This window comes from Sphaerodactylus townsendi, linkage group LG11 (genome assembly GCF_021028975.2).
Source record: "Sphaerodactylus townsendi isolate TG3544 linkage group LG11, MPM_Stown_v2.3, whole genome shotgun sequence".
Classification (NCBI taxonomy): Eukaryota; Metazoa; Chordata; class Lepidosauria; order Squamata; family Sphaerodactylidae; genus Sphaerodactylus; species Sphaerodactylus townsendi.
In genome coordinates, this window is record NC_059435.1 from 42,104,502 (window position 1) to 42,129,796 (window position 25,295).

The following is a 25,295-nucleotide window of genomic DNA, read 5'->3' on the forward strand; positions in this document are numbered from 1 at the left end:
CGTGTAATATGGGAGACCCAGGTTTGAACCCCCACTCTGCCATGGAAGCCTGCTGGGTGACCCCTAGGTCTGTCACACCCTCTACCTAATCTGCTTTACTGGCCTGTTGTGAGAGGACATTGGAGGAAAGGAGACATACATAAGCTGTTTTGGGTCTCCCATGGGAAGAAATGTGGGATATTAAAAAGTAAATAAATGAGACTTCAGCATGTTAGAAGTCTTGTTGTTTTCAATGGGACAGAGATGCAGCCAGTGTAGTGTAGTGGTTAGAGGACTGGGGAAGGAGAGGTACATTTTACCTGGGGGAAGGCCTGGATCATGCTGCAGACCCATTACTATGATATTTTTTTATTGTCATGATAATTTCTTGGTTTACTTACATCGTTTCATAAATAAACAGTGTGCGTGTGTTAGCTTGTCTAAAGCCTAGAGAAACTCTGCTTAGGTCCCATTGGGAACTCGAGCTGCTTCTCAACCTTAAAAATCAATTGTGTGACCCTGAGCCACCCCTCCCAAACAGATGTTTTGCTCCTCCTTTTCCTTCAAAATGCAGCAGTGGGGGTGGGGGATATGGTGCACCCACATCATCAAGCTTTCCCTATTGTTGGAATGTCTTCTCTTGCATCAGATTTTATATAGTCAGTGCAGTCCACTCCAAACATATTAGCAAGTCATTTGAAGAGGACAGTGCACATTTTCAAAGGTCTTGCCCATGTTTTTCTTTTGTCAGTCCTTCATGGCTGTCTTTTTCCCTGCTGTGTCACCCAAGGACTTTAAAAATAAATTGGTAATTGCCATTTCACATGGTGTATTGTTCTTATAATGATCTATTTATTTTTATTTAATTAATTTGTACTCTACTTTTCGCCCCAGTGGGGAACCCGAAGTGGCTCACATCATTCTCCTCTTCTGCACTATAGCCTCACAAAAACACTGTGAGGTAGGTTAGGCTGAGAATGTGCTCCAAAACATGCAGCAGGCTTCCATGGCACAAGTGTGGGTTCAAACTGTGGTATCCCAGATACTTGTGCAACACTCTTAACCATTATCTCACACGGGCTCTAGCACCATGATCTACTAGTTCCTCTGAATTCCCTGGGTTTTTTTAAAAAAAACTCTAGTGCTTTTTGTTGTGGAGTAAAAAGGGCTAAATTCTTTTTAAAAATAAAGTAGGAAATAAAGAGGGAAAAGATCGTTCTAACTATTGTACTAAGCATATTAACATAATAGTTGATGTACATAAATGTACTCAAAAAACCTTGCTGGTGGCATTGCAGAGGAAGAATCACTGGGGAAATTGTGGCTGGCAGAGAACAGGTCACACAGAATTCCTCTGTGGGTGTTCCACTGCCGGTGACAACAGAGCAACCGAATCCTCACAGTGGATCCAAGCCTAATCTTGGGTTTTAAAAATGTTTAACTCTAGATGAACTAATCATGCTGCAGAGATACAATCTAGGTCATCTCCTTGAATTCTGATATACTTTTGACTCATTATCTGTCTCCATCAGATCTTTGTGGTGAGGATCATGTTTCTGCACGTGATTTGAAAAACTTGCATCTCCACAAACTGTGTGTCCAAGAGTAGACTGGCCATGACAGTGATCAGGAAGAGTTTCAGTGAGCCGATGACCGAAAAAGGCATCCCATCACTGGAGCTACCTAGTCCTGGGCCTCACCTTAGTGCAATGAGGGATGGGACAGGACTGCTCCACCCAGAATCACCCTGCCCCCCCTCCCAGCCAGCCAGGCATCTCCAGGTCTGACCACATTCCCTCCCTTTGGAGGTCTGGAGCATTGCTGGGATGAAGCTCTTTTCCAGGGCTATTTCTGTCCTCCTTCCCAATCCACCCCTATACAAAATTAGCCGCAGCAACTATGATAACAGCAAGGCTTTCTGCACTGATTTCCTTTCATAATTGATTTCCTTTTCTCTGGCTATCATACCTCAGTAAATGTGTGTGCGCACATATAAACATACATGTATAAATTGCCAGTTTCTAATATGATGCATAAGTTTTTATTTCCTCAGACCCATGGTTGAGATTCATGTCTGCCATCCTACTAGTTTTGTGTTTTATAAACTCCCACCATACTGAAATGGCAAAGTTCATGATGTACAAGAAAAGTCAAGGGAGAGAAACTGCCAGTGAACAGAGACACATGATAGCCATGTTTGACTATTTGAAGGGATGCCATGTCGAAGAGGGAGCAATCTTGTTTTCTGCTGCTTCAAGGACTAGGACACAGAGTAATGGATTCAAGGTGCAGGAAAAGAGATTCTACCTAAACATTAGGAAGAACTTCCTGACCATAAGGGCTTTTTGACTCTGGAATATGCTGCCTCAGAGTGTGGTGGAGTCTCCTTCTTTTGAGGTTTTTAAACAGAGGCTGGAGGGCCATCTGTCAGGAGTGCTTTGATTGTGTCTTCCTGCATGGCTGGAGTTTGGATACGATGGCCCTTGTGGTCTCTTCTAGCCCCTTCTTTGATGTTATGAAGGTCTATCATGTGTTACACCATTCCTGCATTCACATGCGTGTCGATTACTCTATACTTGCATGCTATGAAGTACTGATTGGCACAGTTATACCCTTCTTTGTCTATTGATATCATGGCCTTAGAAGGGTGTAGCTTTGCTTAGGATAGTCTTGTGAGTCTCCTGGTAGATTTACATCACGTTTACACACAGCAAATCCAAACCACGCTACACAATTGTCTGTGTCAGCATACATAGGTAAAGATGTCCTTATAGGTAATTTGGAGTACATGAGGAGACCCTATGTGAAGAATGCTTATGCTGCAATTAATGAAACAGGCAACAGAAAAAAGGCAAGAGAATGCACAAGACTCCTCTGGGTCTCCCTAATTTGACAAACTTGATGGTCAAGGCAGGGATTACTTTGGTTTGTTTGTACTGGAAAAGATATAGTAAGTCTGAACACAGGTAATTTACATGAGTTAAAATAGATATTTATTGTAAATTGCATGAGAAAAGACCTCTCATAGCCAGATGCCCCTTAGAAGATTTAGTAAGGACACCCACAGATTACAGTATCATACATAGCACATTTTTACGGCATACCCCAAAATTACAGTTTCAAAAACTCCTGAGTATACATGGCAGTGCCCATGTACTATGTTGCATTAAATTAACAGAAACATCCTGGTTTTAACTTCCTATTCATACAAAACTGGCAAGTTGCAGTAAATGGCATATCGTGTTCTTACCAACTTCAGCATTAAAACTGGAATCATATCCTTGCTTTCTTTGAGGCAAGATGCATGCATAACCTCCCTATCATTTCCCAGGGTGTTTTTTTCCTCTTAAAAATCAGCTGGGGTGGGGGGGGGGCGTTGGAGTCATGGTACTGGGAAAGGGAATTTTTCATCATACAATTTACTTAAATCTTTCCCTCGCACATCATTAGGTCTCCTAAGGAAAGAAGATGCTTCCTTAGCAGCCTGGGTAGGCCAATTTCTAATGAGAAAACTCCTGAAGTGAAAGAGTTAATTCCATCCACTCAATGCTTTGACTTGGATCTCACTTGAGCCCCCACTTTCCACAACTGCTGCTTATGAACTAAACCCATGTTGCTCAGATACCAGCTTTACACTTACCCTCTAGCCTGTACCAAATGTGACAAAGCTGGTGGACCCAATTCACATTCCCAAACCTTTCTAATAGAAAATTTCTTCACCAATGCTTGTAAATACTGATATTTTATTGAAGATTTATTTTCCAACCTTCTAGAACACCTTTCATCTAGCATCCTAATTCTGTGCCAGTAAACTAAATTTTTGATTCCAACACGTGCACCATTGTGAACTCGGAGTATGCCAAGTTACAGAAGTGTTGGTGGATGAGCTGATTCCACGTTCCAGCAGGAGGTTTCTAACTTGGTAGCCAGGACAACAGCTGCTGTAGTGAGCCAATTAGAATGCTGAGCAATAAGGGGAAATACAGGCTTTGTTTGGTCTCTGAATCTAAATTGAAATAATCCAAACATACTGTCTTTGTGGTAGCGAATATCCATGTTAAAAAAAATCACACTTCAAAATATGCCCCTTTCAGGAAAAATGTTCCTGGAAATGAAATGCAATATGGTGTAAGACAGCAATTTGTATTCTGCCAAAATGGAGGGAGAAACTTGAGTGGGCTGAACACCTGGGAACAGGTAGGCTCTAAGTATGAATGTGCTGCCTATGGTTGTCCTCAAGCACATCCTTAGGGAGCTGCACCTCAACGAATTCAGTGCCCACAGCCTACTGTACTGCTCTTGACACAGATAGGAAAACCCTTCAGACGTAGCGTAGAGGACAGAGGAAACAGACAGTAGCTCACTAATGCTTGTTCAGCTAGCCAAGAGCAACCTATTTGAGATCTGCCCAGATGATAATACAGAATGACTGAACACTGATCTTTTTTATAAGTATCAATTTCAGTTTTCAGACTTGCCAAAGTGAATGATCTGCACTTCATACCATGGAACTGGAAAAACTCAGGCTCAGTGGGACTTACTCCCTAGGATTTTAGTTTAAGTTCTTCAGAGGAAAATGTCTTCTCCTCAAACCATAGTTTCTGATATTTCTGAATAATTCATCTAGGAAACTGTATATAAATACCAGGTTTAAATGTATTTTTTTACCTAATATACTGTTAGCATAACTAAGAACACACACAAATTAAAATGGTCCATTTTCCAAATAGATGCCATTTTATATTTGTAAATGAACTGAACGGCAGTCAGTGTTATTACATCTGTATACGTCAGCAACATGTTATAAAAACTCTTTGTTTGAACAATGTTATTCTTCCATTGAATTACAATTCAACGTAAAGCCCCAAATAAATGGAAATAGCAGCATTTATGTTAGAGAATTAGATAATCCCAAGCTTGTTTTTCAAGAGCGGATCCTTCTCATTGTTTGCAGGGAAGAGTACAGCCTTAAAATGGTTAAAGTAAACATTCAGCCCCGCACTTTTGGCTGCTTGTTCTGTATTCCAGTCAATAGGCCTGTATTGTTTGTATCTCCTAAAATAAATGTTTTTTCAAATTAATTACTGAAAGGTCTTTCTGTGATGGGGCATCATTATCATATTAACAAAACTGGAGTAAGAAAAAAGTCCCCAAGCTGCTTCATTCTCCCCACACAAAATATCATTGCCCAGAACATCGACATTTTAATGAATTCCATATGATCTGCAGGATGTTATCAGCAAAGCAAATAATTGCAACTTCAGGTAAAACCCATTTAAAAATACAAAGCCAATTGAAAGCTTAGAAATTATTACTGTTTACTGTGCATCACCCAAATTGCACTTGCAGAACAAATTCTTTCCAGGGGCAAGACCACGCAGGGAGAAATTTGACACGGAATTGATTTTTGAAACATAAAACTTAACCTGTCACTGCAGTTATCAAGTGCGGAGCATAAAATTGCTATTTAAGGGCTACAATTCCTGTATATTTTTCTTCTTTCCTTCCACTTTAGGATCCAATCTTAAATACACTTACCAGTGAATCCAAAACATTTATAGTCAACAGGATGTCTCATTAAATTCAGTGAGACTTACTTTGGATGTTTCAGAGGGCACTGTTATTTACCTATTTGTTCTTACTACAGGCCATGGCATTCATGAATCAAGTAATTATTGGGTTTGGGTTTTGAAGGAGGAGATCAAACAAAAAACTTCTGAAAAATAAAGACCAATGGCTTTCAGCCCAATCCACAGCTGATGGGTGGGCAGGGATGCCACCACTTTGGTGTCGCTCTACCCATTCCAAAGAGCTTTTCTACCGTGTGGGGAAGCCCAAAAATGTTTTTAAAAAGCTCACCTCAAAAGCCGCCATTGAAGATATGCCACAAAATCTGTAGAGTATGTCTGCTGGTGAGTCTGATGATGCACAGGGACCAGTCAGGCTCTGGAGGCTGACGAAGGTCAGACCCGCCCCTCAGAATGCCACTGGAACACCCCCACCATGCCGACACAGCTGGGGGCAGCGTGAGAGTACCAATGCAAGACCAGACATCGTAGGGCACCACAGTGGCCAGGTGCCAGCAAATTTGCCCCTCTGCTGAGGTAATTGCCCCAGGGAGGGCATTTCTGCTGGTGTACACCCATGCCACCTCCAGATGGAGTTCACTCACACCTACTGGATTGGACTGTCCTTCTACAAACGATAAGTACTTAATCCCCCTCTGTTACATTTACATTTAAAAGGGAAAAGGGGAGAATTGCAGGGAGAAGCAGAATATGTGGTAAATTATTCTTCCCTGTAAACATGTAATAAGATTGTGCCTCTGTGGATGGGCATTACTGGATTTTGTGGAGAATATTGAGTGTCAGTTCTGACCTGGGTAGCCCAAGTAGCCTGATCTCATCAGATCTTGGGAGCTAAGCAAGGTCAGCCATGGCAAATATCTGGATGGGACATATTCAAGGAATTCCAGGGTTGTGACACAGAGGCACATCTGAACATTTTTCGGCCTTGAAAACCTTACCAGGGACTGCCATGCCAGATTTGACTTGATGGCAAAAAAAGAGGGAAAAATAAGTGTCATGTTAAACCTCAGACCAGTTTCATTTCCAAACTGATAGTTTTAATCCTTTAGCAGCACAAAACAATCCTTCTCCAGAAATCTTCTTCTAAGATAATTAGAAATCTAGATCCAGGAAACTTACTTGTAGAGGAAGAAAGTCAAGACAGCAGCAAATGCTACCAAGAAACCACAGGCGATGAGAACTCCTTCTGCTGTTCTTGAAAATGATCCTGCACCTTGAACAACAAGTTGAAGACAGTAGCGTCAGGGCATGTCTGTATTTTGGGGATCAGGCACGCTACAGTCTACATGTCTCTGAGGCTTCCACAGGCTCTTAGACACCAGTGCAGCTGATAGGTACAGCTGCAGAATCTAGCTTGTTTCCATAGAACCACACAGGGGAAATGTTGCCTGTCTTTTGAGTGCCAGCTGCCTGACACTTAGTTGTGAAAAAGTAATGGCTTCAGAATCAATTGGAATCTCTTATCATGTCCTTCAGATTTAGTTGGAATTAGAAGGATATGATATGAGAGTTGTCTGGCACACCTATTTATGGCATGTCTAAGTCAATAAAGATTTTAAAGATCATCATGTTAGATGTGCCATACTGGGAGTATAGGAGAAATATAAACCTGGGTTTTGTCAGAAAACACTGTTATGGCTCTCAGCACAAGAAGCACTATACAGATGAGAAATGATAGTTTAAAGAAGATGGTTAACATATAGTGATGTACTAGATTTTTCACAAGGGGATTTTATGAAATCAAGAGAAGGTTTAGTTTTTTTAAAATTCAGTTTATTGCATTTGTATCCTGCCCCTTCCTGACTGTACCAGTGGAAGGACACACATGTCATTGTTTTTTAATGTACAATTACTAGAAAGTTTTGAAGTAGATAAAAGAACACATGGCTTTGAAGACTCCAAGACTGAATTTGAAGTAGAACTATGAAGGAAATATGATCATGTTATTGACAAAATGTATAAGCTTCTATTGACATTTGAATCAGAAGAATGAATGAAATAGTGTATGGGACAGTAACTTTGGATCAATGGGAAAATATGGGGTTGAAGGGCCTTTCAGATATGTTAAGTTCCAGTCTCAAGGAGAATTTCTATAAAGTGATGTATTGTTGGTATCTGTACCAGAAAAATTAGCAAAAATGTATAAACAACACAGTCAGGACTCACCTTCACTGATGGATATTAGAGTACTTGTGAGAGCCAAGCTAGTTGCATCTCCCAGGGTGATGTTTACACAGTAGGTTCCAGATTCATTGAAGGCCCTTCTTATGGTCAGCAAACACTGGTCAGTGATGTCAACAGGGTCACATGCTTCAGTCTGTAAGACCTGGCATGTGGGATCAGCGACTATAGTGCAGGCGTCTGTAGGAAGACTGAGGATAAAAAAAGCCAAAAGAGAATGGATCACATCCATGACGTAATAGCCAGCTAGTTTACAAAAAGTCTATACCACTTTCCCATGAGACTATGCCCAGGGTAGTTAAAATAATTATTTGAATATGAAAGATAGCTATAAATCCCACCTTTGGCCTTTAAAGCCTCAACAGGCTGAGGCTAGAATATCTTAATAACTACATAGTCCAGCGGTCTGTAACCTGCAGCTCTCCAGATGTTCATGGACTACAAATCCCATCAGCCCCTGCCAGCATGGCCAATTGGTCATGCTGGCAGGGGCTGATGGAATTTGTAGTCCATGAACATCTGGAGAGCCGCAGGTTGCAGACCCCTGACCTAGTCCCAGAACCTCTCACCACTACAATCTTCTTCTGAAACCCTGCTTTGGTTTCCTCAGCCTTCTGAGATTAGATGGGTGACAACCTGAGACACAGTCTTCTTCATTGTGGTGCCAAAACTGTGGAACTCCATTCCTTCTAGCACTGTATTCTGTCAATGGGAGAAGACTTGTTTCACCTGGATTTTCCTCAATGATCGCTCTGGACTGCCCTATGTTTCAATTGATATTTCTGTGTTTTACATATATGTATTTTGGTTTCGGGACTTATTTTATGATGTGCTTTATACTGCTCTTTGTAGTTATTAGCTGCCTTGGTGGTCCTGACTGGGCTGAAAGGTGGCATAGAAATCTTGTAAATAAATAAATAATAAATATACATAAAACCAACAGTATGCTATAATAAAAATCAGCAAAATGCAAAAATTAGTTACTGAATTCCAAGCATCACTCCCCTCACCACGCTCTACCCACCGCTGGCATTAAAATATAGTAAAAAAGAATCATATCTTACCATTTACCAAAGGTCTAGCAGAAAAAAAGGGTATCTTAGAAATCATCTAAAAGTGTACAAGGCCTGGAATACCTTTTTCTTTATAGTTCTGGATGCACTTTTTAAGCAGATAATATGTTACAGAACAATTACACTGAATCCAGAGAATTAATCCAGACTGAAAAGGTGGAATAATCCATCCTCCTAAATTAATTTCCATTTTATGCAGATTCTAGTGAAACATTTGAAAATGTCTAGGAAAGCAAAGGGTGCAAGAAGTAGCAGAAAGATGACCCCGGGTGGGAGAGGAGTCTAAAAAAGAAAACATGGAAGAAAGAAAAAGCCAAGTGAAGGGTAGAAGACAAGAATGCCGAGGAAGTGAAAAGGGGAATTGAAGAGACATTGAAAGAACAGGGATCAATATATACACGTCAGATATCAGCAGAACAGCTGTGACAACTCAGAATGTTCTGAATTTTGTATAGGTTCCAGTGCTGTTTATTGTTGATGGAAAAGAAAGCAGAGAATGAAGAGGACTGAATTTTGCATATGTCCTTTGATGTCCTATCTTTTTCAAATGGCTAGCTTCACTAAATGAAAAATTAGAGCTCCATCTGAAAGAGTGCTCAACTGATGCCTCTCTGTCCCCTGTTGTAGGAATTGGATGTGAAAACCATGAGAAGGGCTAAATTTAGAACAAATCAATTAAAACATCTCTACTGTAACAGTATGGGTATTCTAATTGGTTTTATGTATTGTCGAAAGGCTTTCACGGCCGGAATCACTGGGGTGCTGCGTGGTTTCTGGGCTGTATAGCCGTGTTCTAGCAGCATTCTCTCCTGACGAGCCACAGATGCAGACGAAACGTCAGGAGAGAATGCTGCTAGAACATGGCCATACTGCCCGGAAACCACACAGCACTCCACTAATTGCATTTGTTCTAATTTCACAAAAGCAGCCATATCCTCTAACTGTCTTCTGTTTGTGAATTGTTAAATGGAGGGGAAGAGGATCCGGTATATATGTATTTCTCTGTGAACATGTATGTGTACTTGATTCTGCAACACCAATGGTATACTGGCAGTGTGGTAAACTTTCCTGCTTTACATAAGCATACCATCATGTGTTGTCAAGTTGTAACCAACTCATTGTGACCCCAGGACTCTGAGGCTTTGTTAGCAAAAAGTGAAAGAGGTGGTTTGCTATCATCACCTTCCTCTATAAAGCAACCTTGTAGTTCTTTGGTGGTCTCCCATCCAAGTACTAACCATGGCAGATCCTGCTTAGGTTCTAAGCTTTGACACGATCAGCCTTTGCTGGGCTATTTAGATTACTATTCACAGTGTTCATAGCCAAATAATGCAAGCAGCATTTAAGTACACTGGCCTTCTGTGTGTGGCCCTTGCTTTACTGTCAGTGAGCTGAAATGAGTGCTGAAGTTACTGCTCAGCTAAGTATATATGCCACTTCAGGATCTGAAACTTTGATGATGGGCAAAATTGTCACATTAATGGAAACACTTACCTCCCCCCTTGACAGGTTACCACAAAATCAACCACAGAATTCTCCATCTGAGCAGCTGCCCCCTGGACACTTGTCATTTGGATAATATTTATCCCAAGGATCCCCTCTGGCAGAAGAAACCAATAAACAAAAGGTCAGCATTTCTGGGACAAGACCTTTGACAGTAAAACTTACAGTGCAATCCTAAGAATGCTCTCCTGAGAGGAAGCCCCGATGAATACATTTAAGTAATTCTCCTGTTTAGGATGCCTCTCAGTTAATGTATGAGCTTATGAGTAAAGACACACCTGCTTTCCCTGGCATTTGGTTGAAGAGATAGTTTCTCCCTTCTGGTAATATCATGAACTTTCAAACAGGTTTTATGAATGTTTTATTAATTTTAAACAGGTTATATTGTTAAAGATTGTAATTGCTTTTACATGATCAGATTTTATGACTTTTATTACTCTTATACTGTAACCTGCCCGAGACATTTGGCTATAGGGTGGGATAAAAATATATACTAAATAAATAAATAACTTTCAATCTGAAGACTGCCAGCAAGAGAATGCTCATTAAAACCAATGTGCTTAGAATGGTGTAACTCTGCTTAGGGCTATATTGCAAGTAAATTATAGTGGATACACACTCCCAAAGAGTATGCAAATGCATTATAATTTAGTAAATACTGATCGCTGTATAAGATTTTTGCCTTCTGCAGTGATTACTACTAAGTGCAAGCAGTAAGAGATTTTATACCCAAATCCTATACATGTTTATTCAGAAATAAATCCCACTATATTCAGTGAGGCTTATTGCCAGGTAAGTATGCACAGGACTGCAACCTTAGATGCTTATTTAATTGTATGTTAGTCCCTACGGGACTAATGCAAGTGTCAATCTGTTACAAATGGTAACTGAAGGTTGTCCATGTAGAGTGCATTTAAATTAGAATCAAGGTCCACTGAAGTCAGTGGAGTGCAAATCTCATTTTCAGGACTTTCAAGGCAGAGTTTACTGTGTGAACAAAGAACTGCAAAGGAAGAGTTGTGTGTCTCAATTGTAGAAGTAACCAAAAAGGTGTGCAAGTTCATAGCCAGGTGAGGCGGCAGGCAAAGATGTCCAAATAAGCACAAATGTTTACTGGCATGTCTGCTTTGTAAAATGCTAAGTAATATGGATTTAAGGTACTTTATTCAAGTGACCTGACTGTTGATAAAGAGTGATTGTGGTCAGACCCATCCCTTTACTGAGGCTGCAGAATTAATGCTCTTTTGAAATGTGTCCCATTACATGAAATAACAGGCACACATTGTGAGGATAAGGCTTTGATGTATAATTAAGAAGATATCCAAACACTATTCTTCCCTTATGGAAAAAGATCATACCTGCAATGGAGAGAGATGATTGATACTGTCCATATCGAATAATTTGGCATCCTTCAGCAGGACCCTCTCCTGCTGGAAGTCCCATCAAGCTATCAAGGCGAGGAGTTGTTACATTAGGAGGCACTTTGGTCGAAAGCATGGAATCAAGTGGAAAGGAAAGGAGTAAATGTAGACATACTTATACCAATATGTTTTGAGTAGAATCAGTTAATGACTTCTTCGGGTCTCTTGCTCAGTACTGCAAAGGGCCAGGAAAATTACATGGTGGGTTTGTGTCTATTCAGCATTTTAACTGAGATTGGATTTCATACTATTAAGCAAAAGATAAATCAAACTGGGGAGGGGCTGTGGCTCAGTGGTAGAGCCTTTGCTTTGCATTTAGAAGGTCCCAGGTTCAATCCCAGCATCTCCAGTTACAAGGACTGGGTAGGAGATGACGTGAAAGACATTTGCATAAAACCTGGGAAAGCCAAATGGCAGCATCTGTTTTTCTGTTCATCGCTGGTTGGGTGCAACAGTGGGACTCTAGTACAGTTTCTCTAACGACTGCATGCATAGCAAAAGATCTGTGCTTACTATTTAAGCAAAGTCATTCAGGGATGGTGATGTAGTTTAATGGCAGATAGCTATCAAAACTCACTGGGGTAAAGCAGGAACTTAATACAAATGTGTACTGTGACTCAGCATGGCAAGAGGTTTTTAAACATACAATGGTCTCTGCTTCCTTGGCTATACCTTTTCAGCATAAAGATGACTGGGGATTTGAGAATTCATCTGCCATTTCCTGAACCATCTTTGTTCTAAGCTCCATTTGCATCCTGGTGCCTATCTATTTCTGTCCCCAAGGCATTGGGACCCAAACGGAGCATTCTAGAACAAAGATGGTCCAGGAAATGGTGGATGAATTCCCAAACCTCTTGTTATCTTTATGTTGGAAAAGGTGTATTTCTGATGCTGGGCACCTTACTACTACTTTCAGGGGTTTGCTCATTGGAAGGATAGTATGAGCAAGGGGTTGGGAAGGCAATGTGTACTTAGGCCATGCGTATTCCCTGACTGGCTTTTCCAGCCAGAGTATTAAATACAGAAGAAATGGCAAATGTTTCCCAATCTGAATCTGTTGGAGCTGCTGAACCACTTGCTAATTACTGCTACAAATCTGAACTGTTAATAGAATTGACCCATTCACTTAGTTCGCACTGATCCACAGGCTCTTACCTGGGGAGGTAGGGGATGGTGGAGGAGGTGTCACAGGTCCACAAGGGGCAGGTATAATAGCTTCGACAGTTAAGTTAAGGCTGAAATTTCCAACAAGTGTATAAGTGTGCACTGAAACAGGGTCACTGGAAACAAAAGACCCACTGCCATCCCCAAAATCCCAGCGGTAGGAAATAATAGAGTGGTTCAGGTAGCTGCTGGGGTCATGAATGACGACATCAAATGTAATAGGGATGTCTTTGATGAAGATATGGTCTGATGCATTGCGATCATTCTTCTGAGTCATGTTCACATATAAGGGGATTGTATCTGCAGATAAAAAAAAATCCAAAGAACGATTCAGACAGTGGCTAAGCCTGAGATAGGTACTTTCATAGATTTTGTAAAATAATAGTGTGTAAAATAATAGTATTATTTTGTAAAATAATAACATAGCCAGTTTCATAAAAAGCTTTCATAGTTAAGGCAGGTCTTGACATTGTTGGGGAAAACAGGTTCTGAAACCTTTGTCCAGCCTTCAAACCATTTCTTCAGCCTGGAAAACTGAGCTTGTTTTCTCACACCCTTACTGGAGAAGGAACTGATGAAAAACATTCTATGAGAAGAATCAGTTGGTTGGGAACATTAAACAGCCCTTTCCCACCATCAAGTCTTCCTATGTAGTTCTTACTCTTTGAAAAAGATTCATGCAGTCAACCCTAATCTGTATGGTTGGCTGTACTGACAAATGGGAATTGGTGTTGGTAAATGGCTGTTGTAGAGCTAGAGAAGAAGGACATCCCGGTAACTATCACCACTGTTAAACATCTAGGGTAAACAGTCCAGATTTGCTAAGTTATGATTTAATCTACCCACTCACCTGTTACTACATAAACAGTCCTTGCAGTTGTTACTGGAACATATGATCGAAAACCTCTCCTGTAAATTGACACTTCCATAATGTGACTGCCCAGAGTGAGATTTGTTGTGTTAATGGAAACAATGGCAGAAGAGCCTCCTGTCTTTTGATAGTACTGCCCTGTGAAAAGGTGAAAAGGAACAGAAGGATACTGTACTGGGTAATATTGCACTTTGTCTTAAGAAAAGGCCATATGAATACCCATTTTACCAAACTGTATAAGCACTCGTGCTTTCTTGAATGTATTAAAAACATAAAAACACACCTCACTTTGTGAAACAGATTAATCAAAATGAGAATGGGACAGTTTACATAAGGACTGTACTTCTGCAATGAACAAGAACTGAAACTGGTTCTTTATCTGGAGATTATTAGTGCATTCTGCATGCAGACCATGTGAGCCTCCACTGTATTTTCTGTAGTAGGTGCTGATTTCCTAGAGTTTTTCTAGTGTTTCAGGAGACCAAAAGTCAAACCACCACACTATCAAAAACATTGTTGTGATAGCGCAACTGGCATCCAGAAAACCTGCGTGGTGAGAATTTTTTAAAGTATAAACCACCAATGCAGTTCCAGATTGTCCAATGTAGACAGTCATTCTTGTTCCCATGTACTTTTAATTTAATGACTGTTTTTTGTCCTGCAACTGAACCACTTCGTACGCAAAGCCACTGCTTGCTTTTAAAAAATTTATATCCTCATTATAGCATTGTTAAGAAACTGCCACAATAAGAAGTCTTGTCTGCAAAGCATAATGCAGTATTTCATTTCTCCTAACCTCCCAAAAGAATTCCAAGAACTGATAATGCAACCGTGGAAAGAATATAAAGCGTAAAACAAACTACAGCATCAGGGCTGTGAAGGACTACTAACCAAGATCCAATGAAATGGGGAAAACCTCTAGAAATGAAAGCAGAGAAGACTGCTTTCAGTTTGCCCTAGTTTTTTCATGTTTTGTTCCTTCATTTTAAGATATCTTCCACAAAAATACTGATACAGGTCTTCTGAAGTGAAGGCTGATCACTTAGCTGTCCTCCTTCAGCAATCCTTTGTCATCTTCATCCAGTGTAATGTAGTAATTAGAGTGCTGAACTAGGATCTGGAATATGTAAGTTTGAATCTCCATTCTGCCATCAAGCCTTTACTTAGTTACTTCATTTATACCTTGCCTTTCTCCCCAGTGGGACCCAGTAAATTAAGAAATAAATAAAGGCTCAAGTGTCTGTTTTTTCAACAGAAAAGTAGACAGTGGTATTCTGGTGGACCTTATATATTTAGACTTAGGCCCATTATGCATGGAATGCTTTCCTTGAGGTTCTTCACAGCACAAGAAAGCTGTAGTGGGGTCTCCTCTTTCTCCATTTACACACAAGAAGGCACCCCACTGCCTGCTGCCATTATCTTGATAAATCTATTACGGTACAAATGCTTGGAGTTGAAATAAAGTTTTTAAAAGCTCTCCCGATCATCGAGGAGGTGGAAATAGGGGAGGTGGGGTGGAGCAAATGCCCGAAGCAGAGAATAATGCAAGGTCATTTGTTTAATCTTCCATACAAAGAAGGGGGAAAGGTCACTGTTTGCCCGCTGTCATAAACAGCGGAGATTATGGGATCTGCCACGCAATGAGTGAGAGAATGGGGAAAAGGCATCTGTACATAAGCTCTGCCCCAAAGAGAATCTCCCTTCAGCACAGGACACAGCATATAATTGGCCTTAGAAAGGCACAATGGGTAGCCTGTATAATTACAGCTGGACAAAATACTTTCATGTCTCAAAAAATGTGTCATACCAGTTTTTCTTTTAAATTTGAAATGTTCTGTTATATCTATTTGGGACATCTTTGTATGCATCTGATGAAGTGAGATCTGACTCAGTAAAGCAGGAATAAATGTTATTAATCTTTAAAATGCCATTTTACTTGAGGCAGTAGTGAATTTTTAAAAAATCTGCCTTCCAAAATTTAGACAAGCCAATGAAACAACTTCTATGTTTGCAAAGCAGTTCTGAACTGATTGTTTCCTCATGAAACTGAAGATAAATTTCTCTCAGAGAATGCTCAATAGTAAACATGAAGGAAGTCTATATAGGACTTTGAACTTTTTAAAGTGCCAAATAGAATGAATAATAATAAAAAGACAGGTTCATTTGTTAGACTGACCAAGCGTATGAAACATATACACAAAGTTTTTTGTCCTCCAGCCACGATTGTGTGGAAAAGGTCTTCCATCAGGGAATACGTTGTGGCTGTTGTTGTGTGTGCAGTTTTGCCCGCCACAATCATCAATCCACTGAGTCCAGTTGTATACATACTGGTCAGAAAGGCTGGAATAATCTAAAGAACCTAAAAGACCAAAAAGGAAAAAAATAATAATTTAGACCTTTCAAGATAGGTCAGAACATTTAACACATCTATAGAACAAAACATTTACCTGGCAATCAGAGGAACTTTGAGATATAGGACAAAGACCCTGACAGGAATTATTAAGTCCCAATTATTAATTAGACAACAAAACTATGGCATTTTTCAGCTAAGAAGGTGTTTGTGCAAGGTCAGGGGGAAAATCCCTTCTTGCCACCATTCCCATGACAAACCAAATATAAATAGAAGTATCTCATCCTATCATTCATGCTTTATGATCACAAATTAATTGGCTCATCATTTAGTTATAAACTTTTACTGAGGAAAATGTGGTTCTACTTGACATGGTTACCCTGGAGTGAGAATGATACTGTGTGGAATTCACACCAGGTTGCTCATCAGTGATATCTTCACTATAGTGACGCTGTGGAAAGAAAATTGTGGTACACATACTCTCATTCATCTCACTTTTTAATTTCAAAGAAGTTTGTAGCTGTACAACTATTAATGACTATTTAAAGATGTAAATGTTTTCCCTACATGTATATAATCACTCAGATTTAAAAGGAAGGGGCAGTGACGTAGGTATAGATTTTTTATGGGGTGGGTTCCGTGACTGAGGGCTTTCTGGCTGTTCCATTCCATGCATTGTTTCAAGCAAGCTGGGCATGTAATGGGAGGGTTTGAACCTGAGGAAACCTCCCCCTCCCCCTTACCTACGTCCCTGGGAAGGGGGAAAACCTCTAGATAAACTTCTGGAGAAAACTGAGTCTCTTTTTGGTCAAAATGAAGAATACAATTGTGGTATGCAGTAGTTACTTACTGTTTTTGCAGTTTCTATCATATACTATGTTGCTGTCATTGTCTTCTTTCTGGCATCTGGGAAACTTCAGATTCACACTGAAGGTCACATTGGATCCCACGAGAGCTGGGCTGTCACTTGTCAAACTTGCAACTACCCTTCCCCCTGGGGAGGTTAAAATTGTGTTTAAGTAAGAGGCATCACCCATTAAATATTTTAAAACACTTTTCCAAAATATTCAACATACTTCACATTCATTAATGATTAATCCCTGTAATGTGGACCAGTGCTGTTATCCCTGTATGACAGAACAGAAATGAAGAGGGATTGATATGAGGGGGATTACCCACCTGAGGGCTTTCCAGGTTCCATCCTCCAGATGGGGCCTGACGTTCCTATAATTACAACTGATCTCCAGACTATAGAGATCCATTCCCCTGGAGAAAATGGCTTATTTGGAAGGTGGAGTCTACACTCGTGTTCTGGCTCGCAGTGAGGGAAATTTTCCTTCACAACAGAGTTTTCATTGCAAACACGCTCACACTCATGGCACTGCGTATCCTAAAAGCCCCTCAGTTCCTGAGTTTCTGCTTCTTCCAGTCTCTCCTCCCCACCTCCTTGCTGGTACTTCCAGGGGTTTGACAGCTGACTCCCCCCCCAAACAAAAATTAATGATAACAAGTCTGTGCAATAATCATATGAGGAATATCAATATGAAATTTAAAGAACTCGAAAGAAAAACTGGCAATCTTGTGATCTTGCAAAGAATATTGATATAGCCCTATTTGAGCATTCCCACCACTTCTTCCCTCCCCCTTTCCCCACCCCCCAGGCACCTGTTGCTTTCTTGGGGGGGAGGGGTACCTGCTCTACCACTAATGGTTGAGTGTGCATGGCCTCCCTCCCTCCCAAGCTCTTTAGTGCTGTAGCAGGGGCAGGGGAAACAAGGCTGCTGTTGAAGAATATCAGTATAAAATTTAAAGGGCTTTTTTAAAAAGCCATCAATCTTGTGATTAATGGGGAGCAACCTAGACATGAGACTGTGCTGCAACCTCACTGTGGAATAAAGAGTGTTGTGGAAAGTGCTCCATACAGAATGGGTCTATGTCTGAGGCATTATACTCTGACTGAGGTATCTCCCCTCCCTAAAGTACATACAGAGGCGTAGCAAGGGGGAAAAGCACTCCCCTCCCTAAAGTACATACAGAGGCGTAGCAAGGGGGAAAAGCACCTCTGCCCCGCCCTGCCACGCCCCCACAGAGTGTGTGCCCAGTGTGTCACACACGCCCCCAGCCCCCTTGGAGCTACACCTCTGAGTTCATGCTTCCCGATGTCCACCAGTAAATCTACAGGCATTTTCCAACTTGAAACTAGCAACCTTAAGAGCTGTTCAGGAGGGTCTGTTTTAAGCCATTGGCCTGTTTATACCAAGGCAGCTGCAGCACCATCCAGTGCAAAGCCAGCACAGGCAGGCTGGTACACTTACATTGGCCCCCCCATAAAGCTCTGTTAAAAATAAAAGCCATTTTAATTTCACCAAAGGGAAGCACATTTTTCTGGCCTGGCTCCTGCAGGTGGTATATCATCAATGTAGTTATACTGCCACATTCAGTTGTTATCACATAAACACAGTAATAAAAAGAGTAATACATTGTCAAGCTATTGATCTCTGCGGTTCAACACTGCCCATAAAATGCTTACCTTTCCAGCAATTCTGCCATCTGGCATCCCCGTCTTTCCAGTAAGGATAAAGCTTTTCATTCCAATTATTGTGATCAGAAGACCAGTCACGGAGCCTCCCGTGGAATGTGATGTGGGAAGCAGCTCTTCCTCGGGTCATTACATCCCGAAACTCTAGAAAGAAAAACAAACAGTGATCCGATGATCTTATCTTATTTTCATTCACCTAAGGGTGAAACAACACGTGATGTCAGGATTTTGGACTGGAACTCAAGCGTGGTCTAGAAAGCATGGATCATCACCATAGCTCTGGATACCAGAGCTACGGTGCTGATTTGCAAGCTTCTCTGCATTGCTTATAAGAGGAAAGACAGGTATTTGTACCGTGTCTGCTCCCTAATTAGAGTTGTAAAGCAACCCAACCCCACCATTTTCAACTGGGGAACATTGCCAGGAAGGAAGAATTTACCCCTTCTGCAGCAGCATGAGCCCAATCCATAACCCCCCCCCCCCCCCGCCCACACACACACCCCACAGTAGCTTTGTAAAACTGAACACATCTGGGGTTTCAAGCCATGAAACTCCAGGATCACATGCAGCATCAAATCACCTTAACTTTCTGCATCAATGTAACCACAAAGAAAGCATATGACTAAACCATGACCCTTTGATATTTCTCCTTAGCCTATGTCATATTCAAAAACTACAGAAAGGCTTTTGTAAATGTAAAGTTACATGAATGAACACTCTCATCCTTTGTTTACTCATCTTTTTCATTCTTAGAAACATTTTTCAATGCTTTTTTCGGGTTGTAAATGAGTAATAGTTGCATGTAAATCAGGAACAGCTGGATACTTGCAGGGGCATTATGGAATGCTAGGAGGCTTCAAGAATGTGTGTTTGGCATGCCCAGGCCTGTATTACAACAAATGTTGCATAGTTTGGATGAGTAAAATAATAGGATGTACCAGCTCAGATTCATACTAAGAATGCTTGAAATATATGAGTCCTTGTAGCAGCAGCAGTCTTTTGTACACTTGCCTCAAGGCACATGTGACTAATTTGATGATTTAGTGCTTGTTTGGAAAAGCACACTGGCACTTATTGCTCATGTCCAATCTTGCACCTTTTCCTTAGAGGTGGTAGTCACTCAAAGCATGGTGCATTGATGGATGGAGGACTCTTTCTTTTTTCAGACTTTGTTAGGAGGCATTCCTTTTTGGGGGGGGTTCTTTTGTTGGGGTGATGGTACTTTATAAAAGACAAGCAGCCTGAGAGCTGGCAGACACTTTGCACCCCTCTTTTGACTGCCACTGTGGTTTTGTTCGGTGCGAGAGACTGTGGAAGTTCTTAGGGGTGTTTTGGATCTAGCTGACATTTACTTGTTGTCACCATTTGTAATTTATTATGAGAAATTATTATGGATGAATATTAAAATATATGTGCAACAAGGTTATTTGTACAGTTCAGGAACCCTGAAATATTCAGTGACGGGGTTCTGGTTGAGAAAACTTCCTACAAATTTCTTTTAAAAAAGAATAATGTAACTACAATTCTCTTTTAAAAGAGAGCCATGTAGCTATGAATTAGATAAGAAGCATTTTGGGCATCTGTAGAAGGTGTTGGGTCAAGATGCTTCAAAATATGCCTGTTGTTTCTCTAAGAAAGGAACGAATCGGTGGAGGCACCAGGGATCACAGAACTGTATTTACTGGAACAGTGCAACTAACCAACTGAACAGTCTCAGCTAAGCTTGCCACCCCCACCCCTCACTCCCAGAGGGTGCTTACCCACCACCACTCAGCTGGTCAATGGGGGGAAATGGGGAACACAAGTGTCTTGAGGTGCTGATATAACTCTCCACGTTCCCGGAAGTGATGTTAGCACATCATTGGGGAACTCTGGAGATGTGCTAGCATTTGGGTAAAGCTCAATAGAAAGGCCATAGAGTTTTGTCCAAATGCCCGAGTGTCCCTGTGTTGCCTGGAGACACACTGATGTTACTCCCAGATGCACAGGAAGTCAGCATGTCACTAGTGAGGGGCCCTGTGATGGAATGCACAGAAAAATAGAGGTTTAAAAGTGCAAGTCATCAGTGGAACAAGGTGCTATCACAACAGAGTGAAGAAAACTTCATAGGAATGGGAAAGTGCTTTGATTGGGTAAGTTGACCTGCGTTTTGATTGGTGGAGCAATCTGCTAACTCAGGTTGATTCCCCAGGTTCTGCCAGGACACGGGATAAGGGGAGGGGGAGCGAGCGCCAGAAACGGGAAGAAACCCTCTTAGTTGCTCAAGCAGTGGGGAGGTATTCCTGAAACCTCGTTATTTCGCGTGAGTACCACGCGATTAATTGCCAGTGGGGAATGGACCTCAGAGAGGAAGGAAGCATTCCTCTGAGAGGAAAACTTTTGTAAGCTTTTGGGTCTGGATTCCTGCGAGTTAACATCAAGTCCCTTCGCTTGTGGGTGTCGGGGGCTATGAAAGGTCCCTTCACCCTGCTAACTATTTGTGGCAGGCTCAGGAAGCCTCCTAATTACACTGGGCAGGTTTTCCCACCTTTTCTATGACTGAGATGTTTTGATGGTAGCATATGAGGTATGTTATGCTTATAAGCTCAGGAACTCCAGAAAGGTGAAGGATGAAGGGAGCCTTTTTCCCCCGTATGGAAAATTCCTCTCCTCATGGTTAGCAACCTCCAGGTGGGGCATGGAGTTCTCCTAGATTAAGCTACTCCAAACCTCCAGATTACAGAGGTTCGTTCTCCAGGGGGGAAATAGCAACTTCAGAGAGCAAAGTCTGTACTGCCGAGTTCCCTTCTCTCCTGAAAGTCCACTTTCCCTGGACACTGCCCCCAAATCTCCCAGCATTTCCCAGATTGCAGTAGGCAGCCTCACACCCAAGCCCCTTTTACATGAATGGGCTGTGTGTGAGAGAGAATGGGATAAGTGTTATAAAAGGAGGGTGTCAGCAGATTATTGGGGCATGTTAAAGAGAACACTGAGAAAGCATTCACAAACTTAAAGAAGCTGCAGATGGAACAAGATTTTGTAAACCACTCCCCAAATGGCTGCTGATTTTGTTTTGTCCTTACTGCATTACTCACACTGGGGTTAATGGCGGCAACACATGCTGCTGATTTCCTTGGCCTATGCCAAATCCCCGACGGGTGCAGTGCAAACAGGTCAGAAGCAGGCCTTTTGTGGAAACCTATGAGGTTACATTAAATTTTTCTCATTGCCTGTACTTCCCTGCTTCTCTCCACTATGCTATCCTTCAGGGTGTGCAGGAAAAACTTTGTTGCTGGTTGGTTTGTTTAAAAACACTCACACATTTGCAACTACAGAGACGTTTACCTTCAAATACAATGATTTCTGACTTTTAAGAACATATTTACTGCATAGCTTCTTAAGATAAAAGTGCTAACCACATCATCTGACTCTCTGGACGAAAGCCCAAGAAAAATTCCTTTCACTTCCTTGATTATTTTAATGAAAGCATATGACGCTTCATGAAATGGCCTTGCTTGCACCAGACTCCACAACAAACCCTCTATTCAAAACGGCTCCTTGAGAGAGCTTTTTCCTGTTATGAAAGAGCAGCATTAAAATAAAAACATGCACCAGATTAAACATAAATTGTTACCAGATGAAAAAAAGCTTCCTTTGTCAACGCATCCACTTTAACCAGAAGTATTTTTGAAGGAGTTCACATTTTCCACACTACTAGTCCTATGCAATATACAGAAGATTGTACTCTTTTCTTCCTGGAGTAATTGCTTACCCCTGGTTCTGTGTAAATAGTAGTCCTTTTCAGATCTTCTAAGGGGAAAGAATGAATGTACGGGATGAGCTGGGGTATGTGTATGACACAAAATAGAGGTAGCATATTCTGCCCCACTCCCAAGTATGGCTTTGTGTATACAGAATCTCTGTACATAGTGATATATGTGCATATTTTTCTCTCCAAGAAGTTGAGAAATTCTATGCATAGGTCTTGCCTTTAAAAAAGCTAATAAATTGCTTACCCCTGGTTCTGTGTAAATAGTAGTCCTTTTCAGATCTTCTAAGGGGAAAGAATGAATGTACGGGATGGGCTGGGGTATGTGTATGACACAAAATAGAGGTAGCATATTCTGCCCCACTCCCAAGTATGGCTGTGTGTATACAGAATCTCTGTACATAGTGATATATGTGCATATTTTTTGAGAAATTCTATGCATAGGTCTTGCCTTTAAAAAAGCTAATAAATAATGTGAATTAGGAGATAACATTTAAAATTTCCCTTTCTTTAACCAACTTGGCTTTGGGTAAAACATATGGGTTTAGATCAAAACTTGCACTGAACTTCAGTTTGTGCTCCTGGTTGCTTTTCCATCTCTATCTCAATTTTATGGGCTGTTTCCAGGGGGAAGCAACACAACAAAAGAATGGACTAGATTCCCTCCCCACAGTCTTGGCTCAGGAAAACAGAAGCCCCCAGAAGCTTCTGGTATTGCCATTGGGGGGCGGGGAGGGGGTTAATCTTAAGGGTGATTTTCTAGGTATCAGATTAGCAATGCATAAAGCACCTCTGCCTGCCTGCATTGCGGATGTAACATACGCTGCACTTTGGGCAGATAGCACAGCCAAGAAGAGAATTTGGCATTTGCTTAGGCAGAAGTTACAATACAAAGTTACACCTTTTCCTCTGTCTACTTTGCATTCTTCATGTATGATTCCAGTTCCAAGAACAATGAAAAGGAACTTAAGTGCAAAGGAGACTAACCCCCAGTCCAGCTCTGATGGAAAAGGAAATCATCTTGAACCATGAATTAAGAATAGTTCAGAGAAGATTAGCTGTCATCATGCCTAGTTTCACCCAGATATTCCATATCCCTATTACTGCATGGTTAGAATACAGGGGATTATTTCTTTCTTTTACCAAACTCCATATGGGCTAATAAGTCATTTAGTTTAATTTCATCTGTAACTGTGCCTCAATATCTTTTTTTTTTTTCAAAGCACCATGACTAGGTGTGGAATTTAGAACACAGAAGTGACAAAAGATGATGCTAATTCCTCTCTCCATGTTCTGTTTGCCTGCTCCAAATAGCCTTTAAATGGTATACTTGCCCTGGCTTGTCAACATGTTTTGAATCTCGGGGTGGGGGGTGGGGGTGCTTCAGGACTGATTTGCAGCAGAAAATGGTGTGTTGGGGAAGGAATTGGCACCTTTTTCTACCTCCTCTTTGCTATAAATTTCCCTCTCCTACCATGACTTTGCGTTTTTAAAGGGGCACAATTACACCAATTAGCATGTAATGTGTAGTTAGTACTTTTGTTCATAACACAGGCCTTTTCTTCTAACGGGTCATTTCCATCCAAAGATGAGTGAAAGCATGAGTTAGGGCTGCCATTTGAACAGCTAAAGTGGCCTGCCCTACTGAGTTGGCTGTTTGCAAAGATTAAGCTTTTCATATTCTGGAAATAAGCACTGTCACCTTTTAATGTTTAAAAATCTAAGACAGAGGCAGAATCAATAAAAAGTTGATAAAGTTCCTTGCTTTAGTCTGAGGTTGTATGAGCTGCATGACAGGCAAAAATCCAACTAGTAAAGTATAGCTAGGAAAAGCTATGCCTGTTGATTTTGTTGCTGCTTGCTTAAAGCAAAGTCACAGCAGATCTCCCAACCATAAAAAGATGACAGTTGGACTTCATAACCATCTACAGCAGCAGTTATTCAGAGGGTTACCGCAGAAGGATGGTTCCTGTCATTCCGAACAGCCTTAGATATGTCCAACTCCCTATGTTTAGCCCTTTGGAACTCTTCTTCCATTGTATTCTCATGATCTTTAAATTGCAAGCTCTCTGGGGCAAAGACTTGTCAACTCACTGCATATATAACTCTAACACACCATGCACTCTGTCTATACAAATCAGTTGCTATTAGTGGGATATGTGATGTGGAAGGAAGCATGTGGATCTGTCTGTTATTCCCTTGCTCTGCATTCATAGGTGCAGTTACATCTCTAGTATTATGAAGTTTGAAATGTCATGAGAGGGCAGCTTCAGAAACAAATGAACACCATATACATTATGAGTTCAGAAAAATTAATCTGCCAAGTTTCACATCTGGGATTACATATATGATTCCACTACAGCTGTTAATCTTGCCAACTTTCTTACAGGTCTTTACTCCTGTATCTTTAGCAGCAGCTTGCCCTGCACATGTTAGCAAGCGATGATTGCTTAAATGCCCTGAAAAGCTTTACTTGTCCATTAATGAGGGCCATAGTTTGAAGACCCCTGCTCCAGATCAAGCAGGAGAGCAAGCCAGGCCATCATTTTCTGGTCAGTTGACATCAAATAGATGTCCTGAAGCCAAAAAAAAAAAAAAGGAGGAAGGTGAGGCACTCACGTTTCGAGGCAGCAGCAGGTACAGCTTCTTCAACCACAAGGAAACATCCAAGAAGGCAGAGGAAACAAGACCACTTCATGATAGCATAAACACAACTGAACTCACTGACCACAAATCTTGCTTGGCTGAGCTTGCTGTTCTCCCAGATCTCCTGAGTTGAGCTGGGGATAATATTTTCCTGCTGCCCTCCTCCCCTCTGATTAAATTTAGGCCCTCGGGCTCATCATGTGATGGCATTAAGGAGGGATGCATGATTCTG

At 41.2% G+C, this 25,295-nt stretch overlaps 1 protein-coding gene across 1 annotated transcript; it reads right to left on the minus strand.

The window, feature by feature from the left end:
- Positions 1-2,949: 2,949 nt before the first annotated feature.
- Positions 2,950-25,200, minus strand: GPNMB (glycoprotein nmb). Its single transcript, XM_048511684.1, has 11 exons — positions 25,037-25,200; positions 18,661-18,813; positions 16,981-17,124; positions 15,957-16,139; positions 13,760-13,918; positions 12,901-13,209; positions 11,683-11,805; positions 10,316-10,421; positions 7,734-7,939; positions 6,687-6,780; positions 2,950-5,034 (listed from the first exon to the last, which is right to left on the minus strand). Exons 1-11 carry the CDS (start codon positions 25,113-25,115, stop codon positions 4,881-4,883), a joined length of 1,710 nt encoding a protein of 569 aa, XP_048367641.1. The 5' UTR covers positions 25,116-25,200; the 3' UTR covers positions 2,950-4,880.
- Positions 25,201-25,295: the final 95 nt, after the last annotated feature.

What these genes read in the sequence shown, in the direction of transcription:
- GPNMB (XM_048511684.1), bottom strand. Translation starts at nt 25,115, where the DNA reads ATGAAGTGGTCTTGTTTCCTCTGCCTTCTTGGATGTTTCCTTGTGGTT. An exon ending in ATGGCAGAATTGCTGGAAAG is followed by an intron (nt 17,125 to 18,660) that starts GTAAGCATTTTA and finishes TAACCTCCCCAG; the next exon opens with GGGGAAGGGTAGTTGCAAGT. An exon ending in GTATATGTTTCATACGCTTG is followed by an intron (nt 13,919 to 15,956) that starts GTCAGTCTAACA and finishes ACCTTTTCACAG; the next exon opens with GGCAGTACTATCAAAAGACA.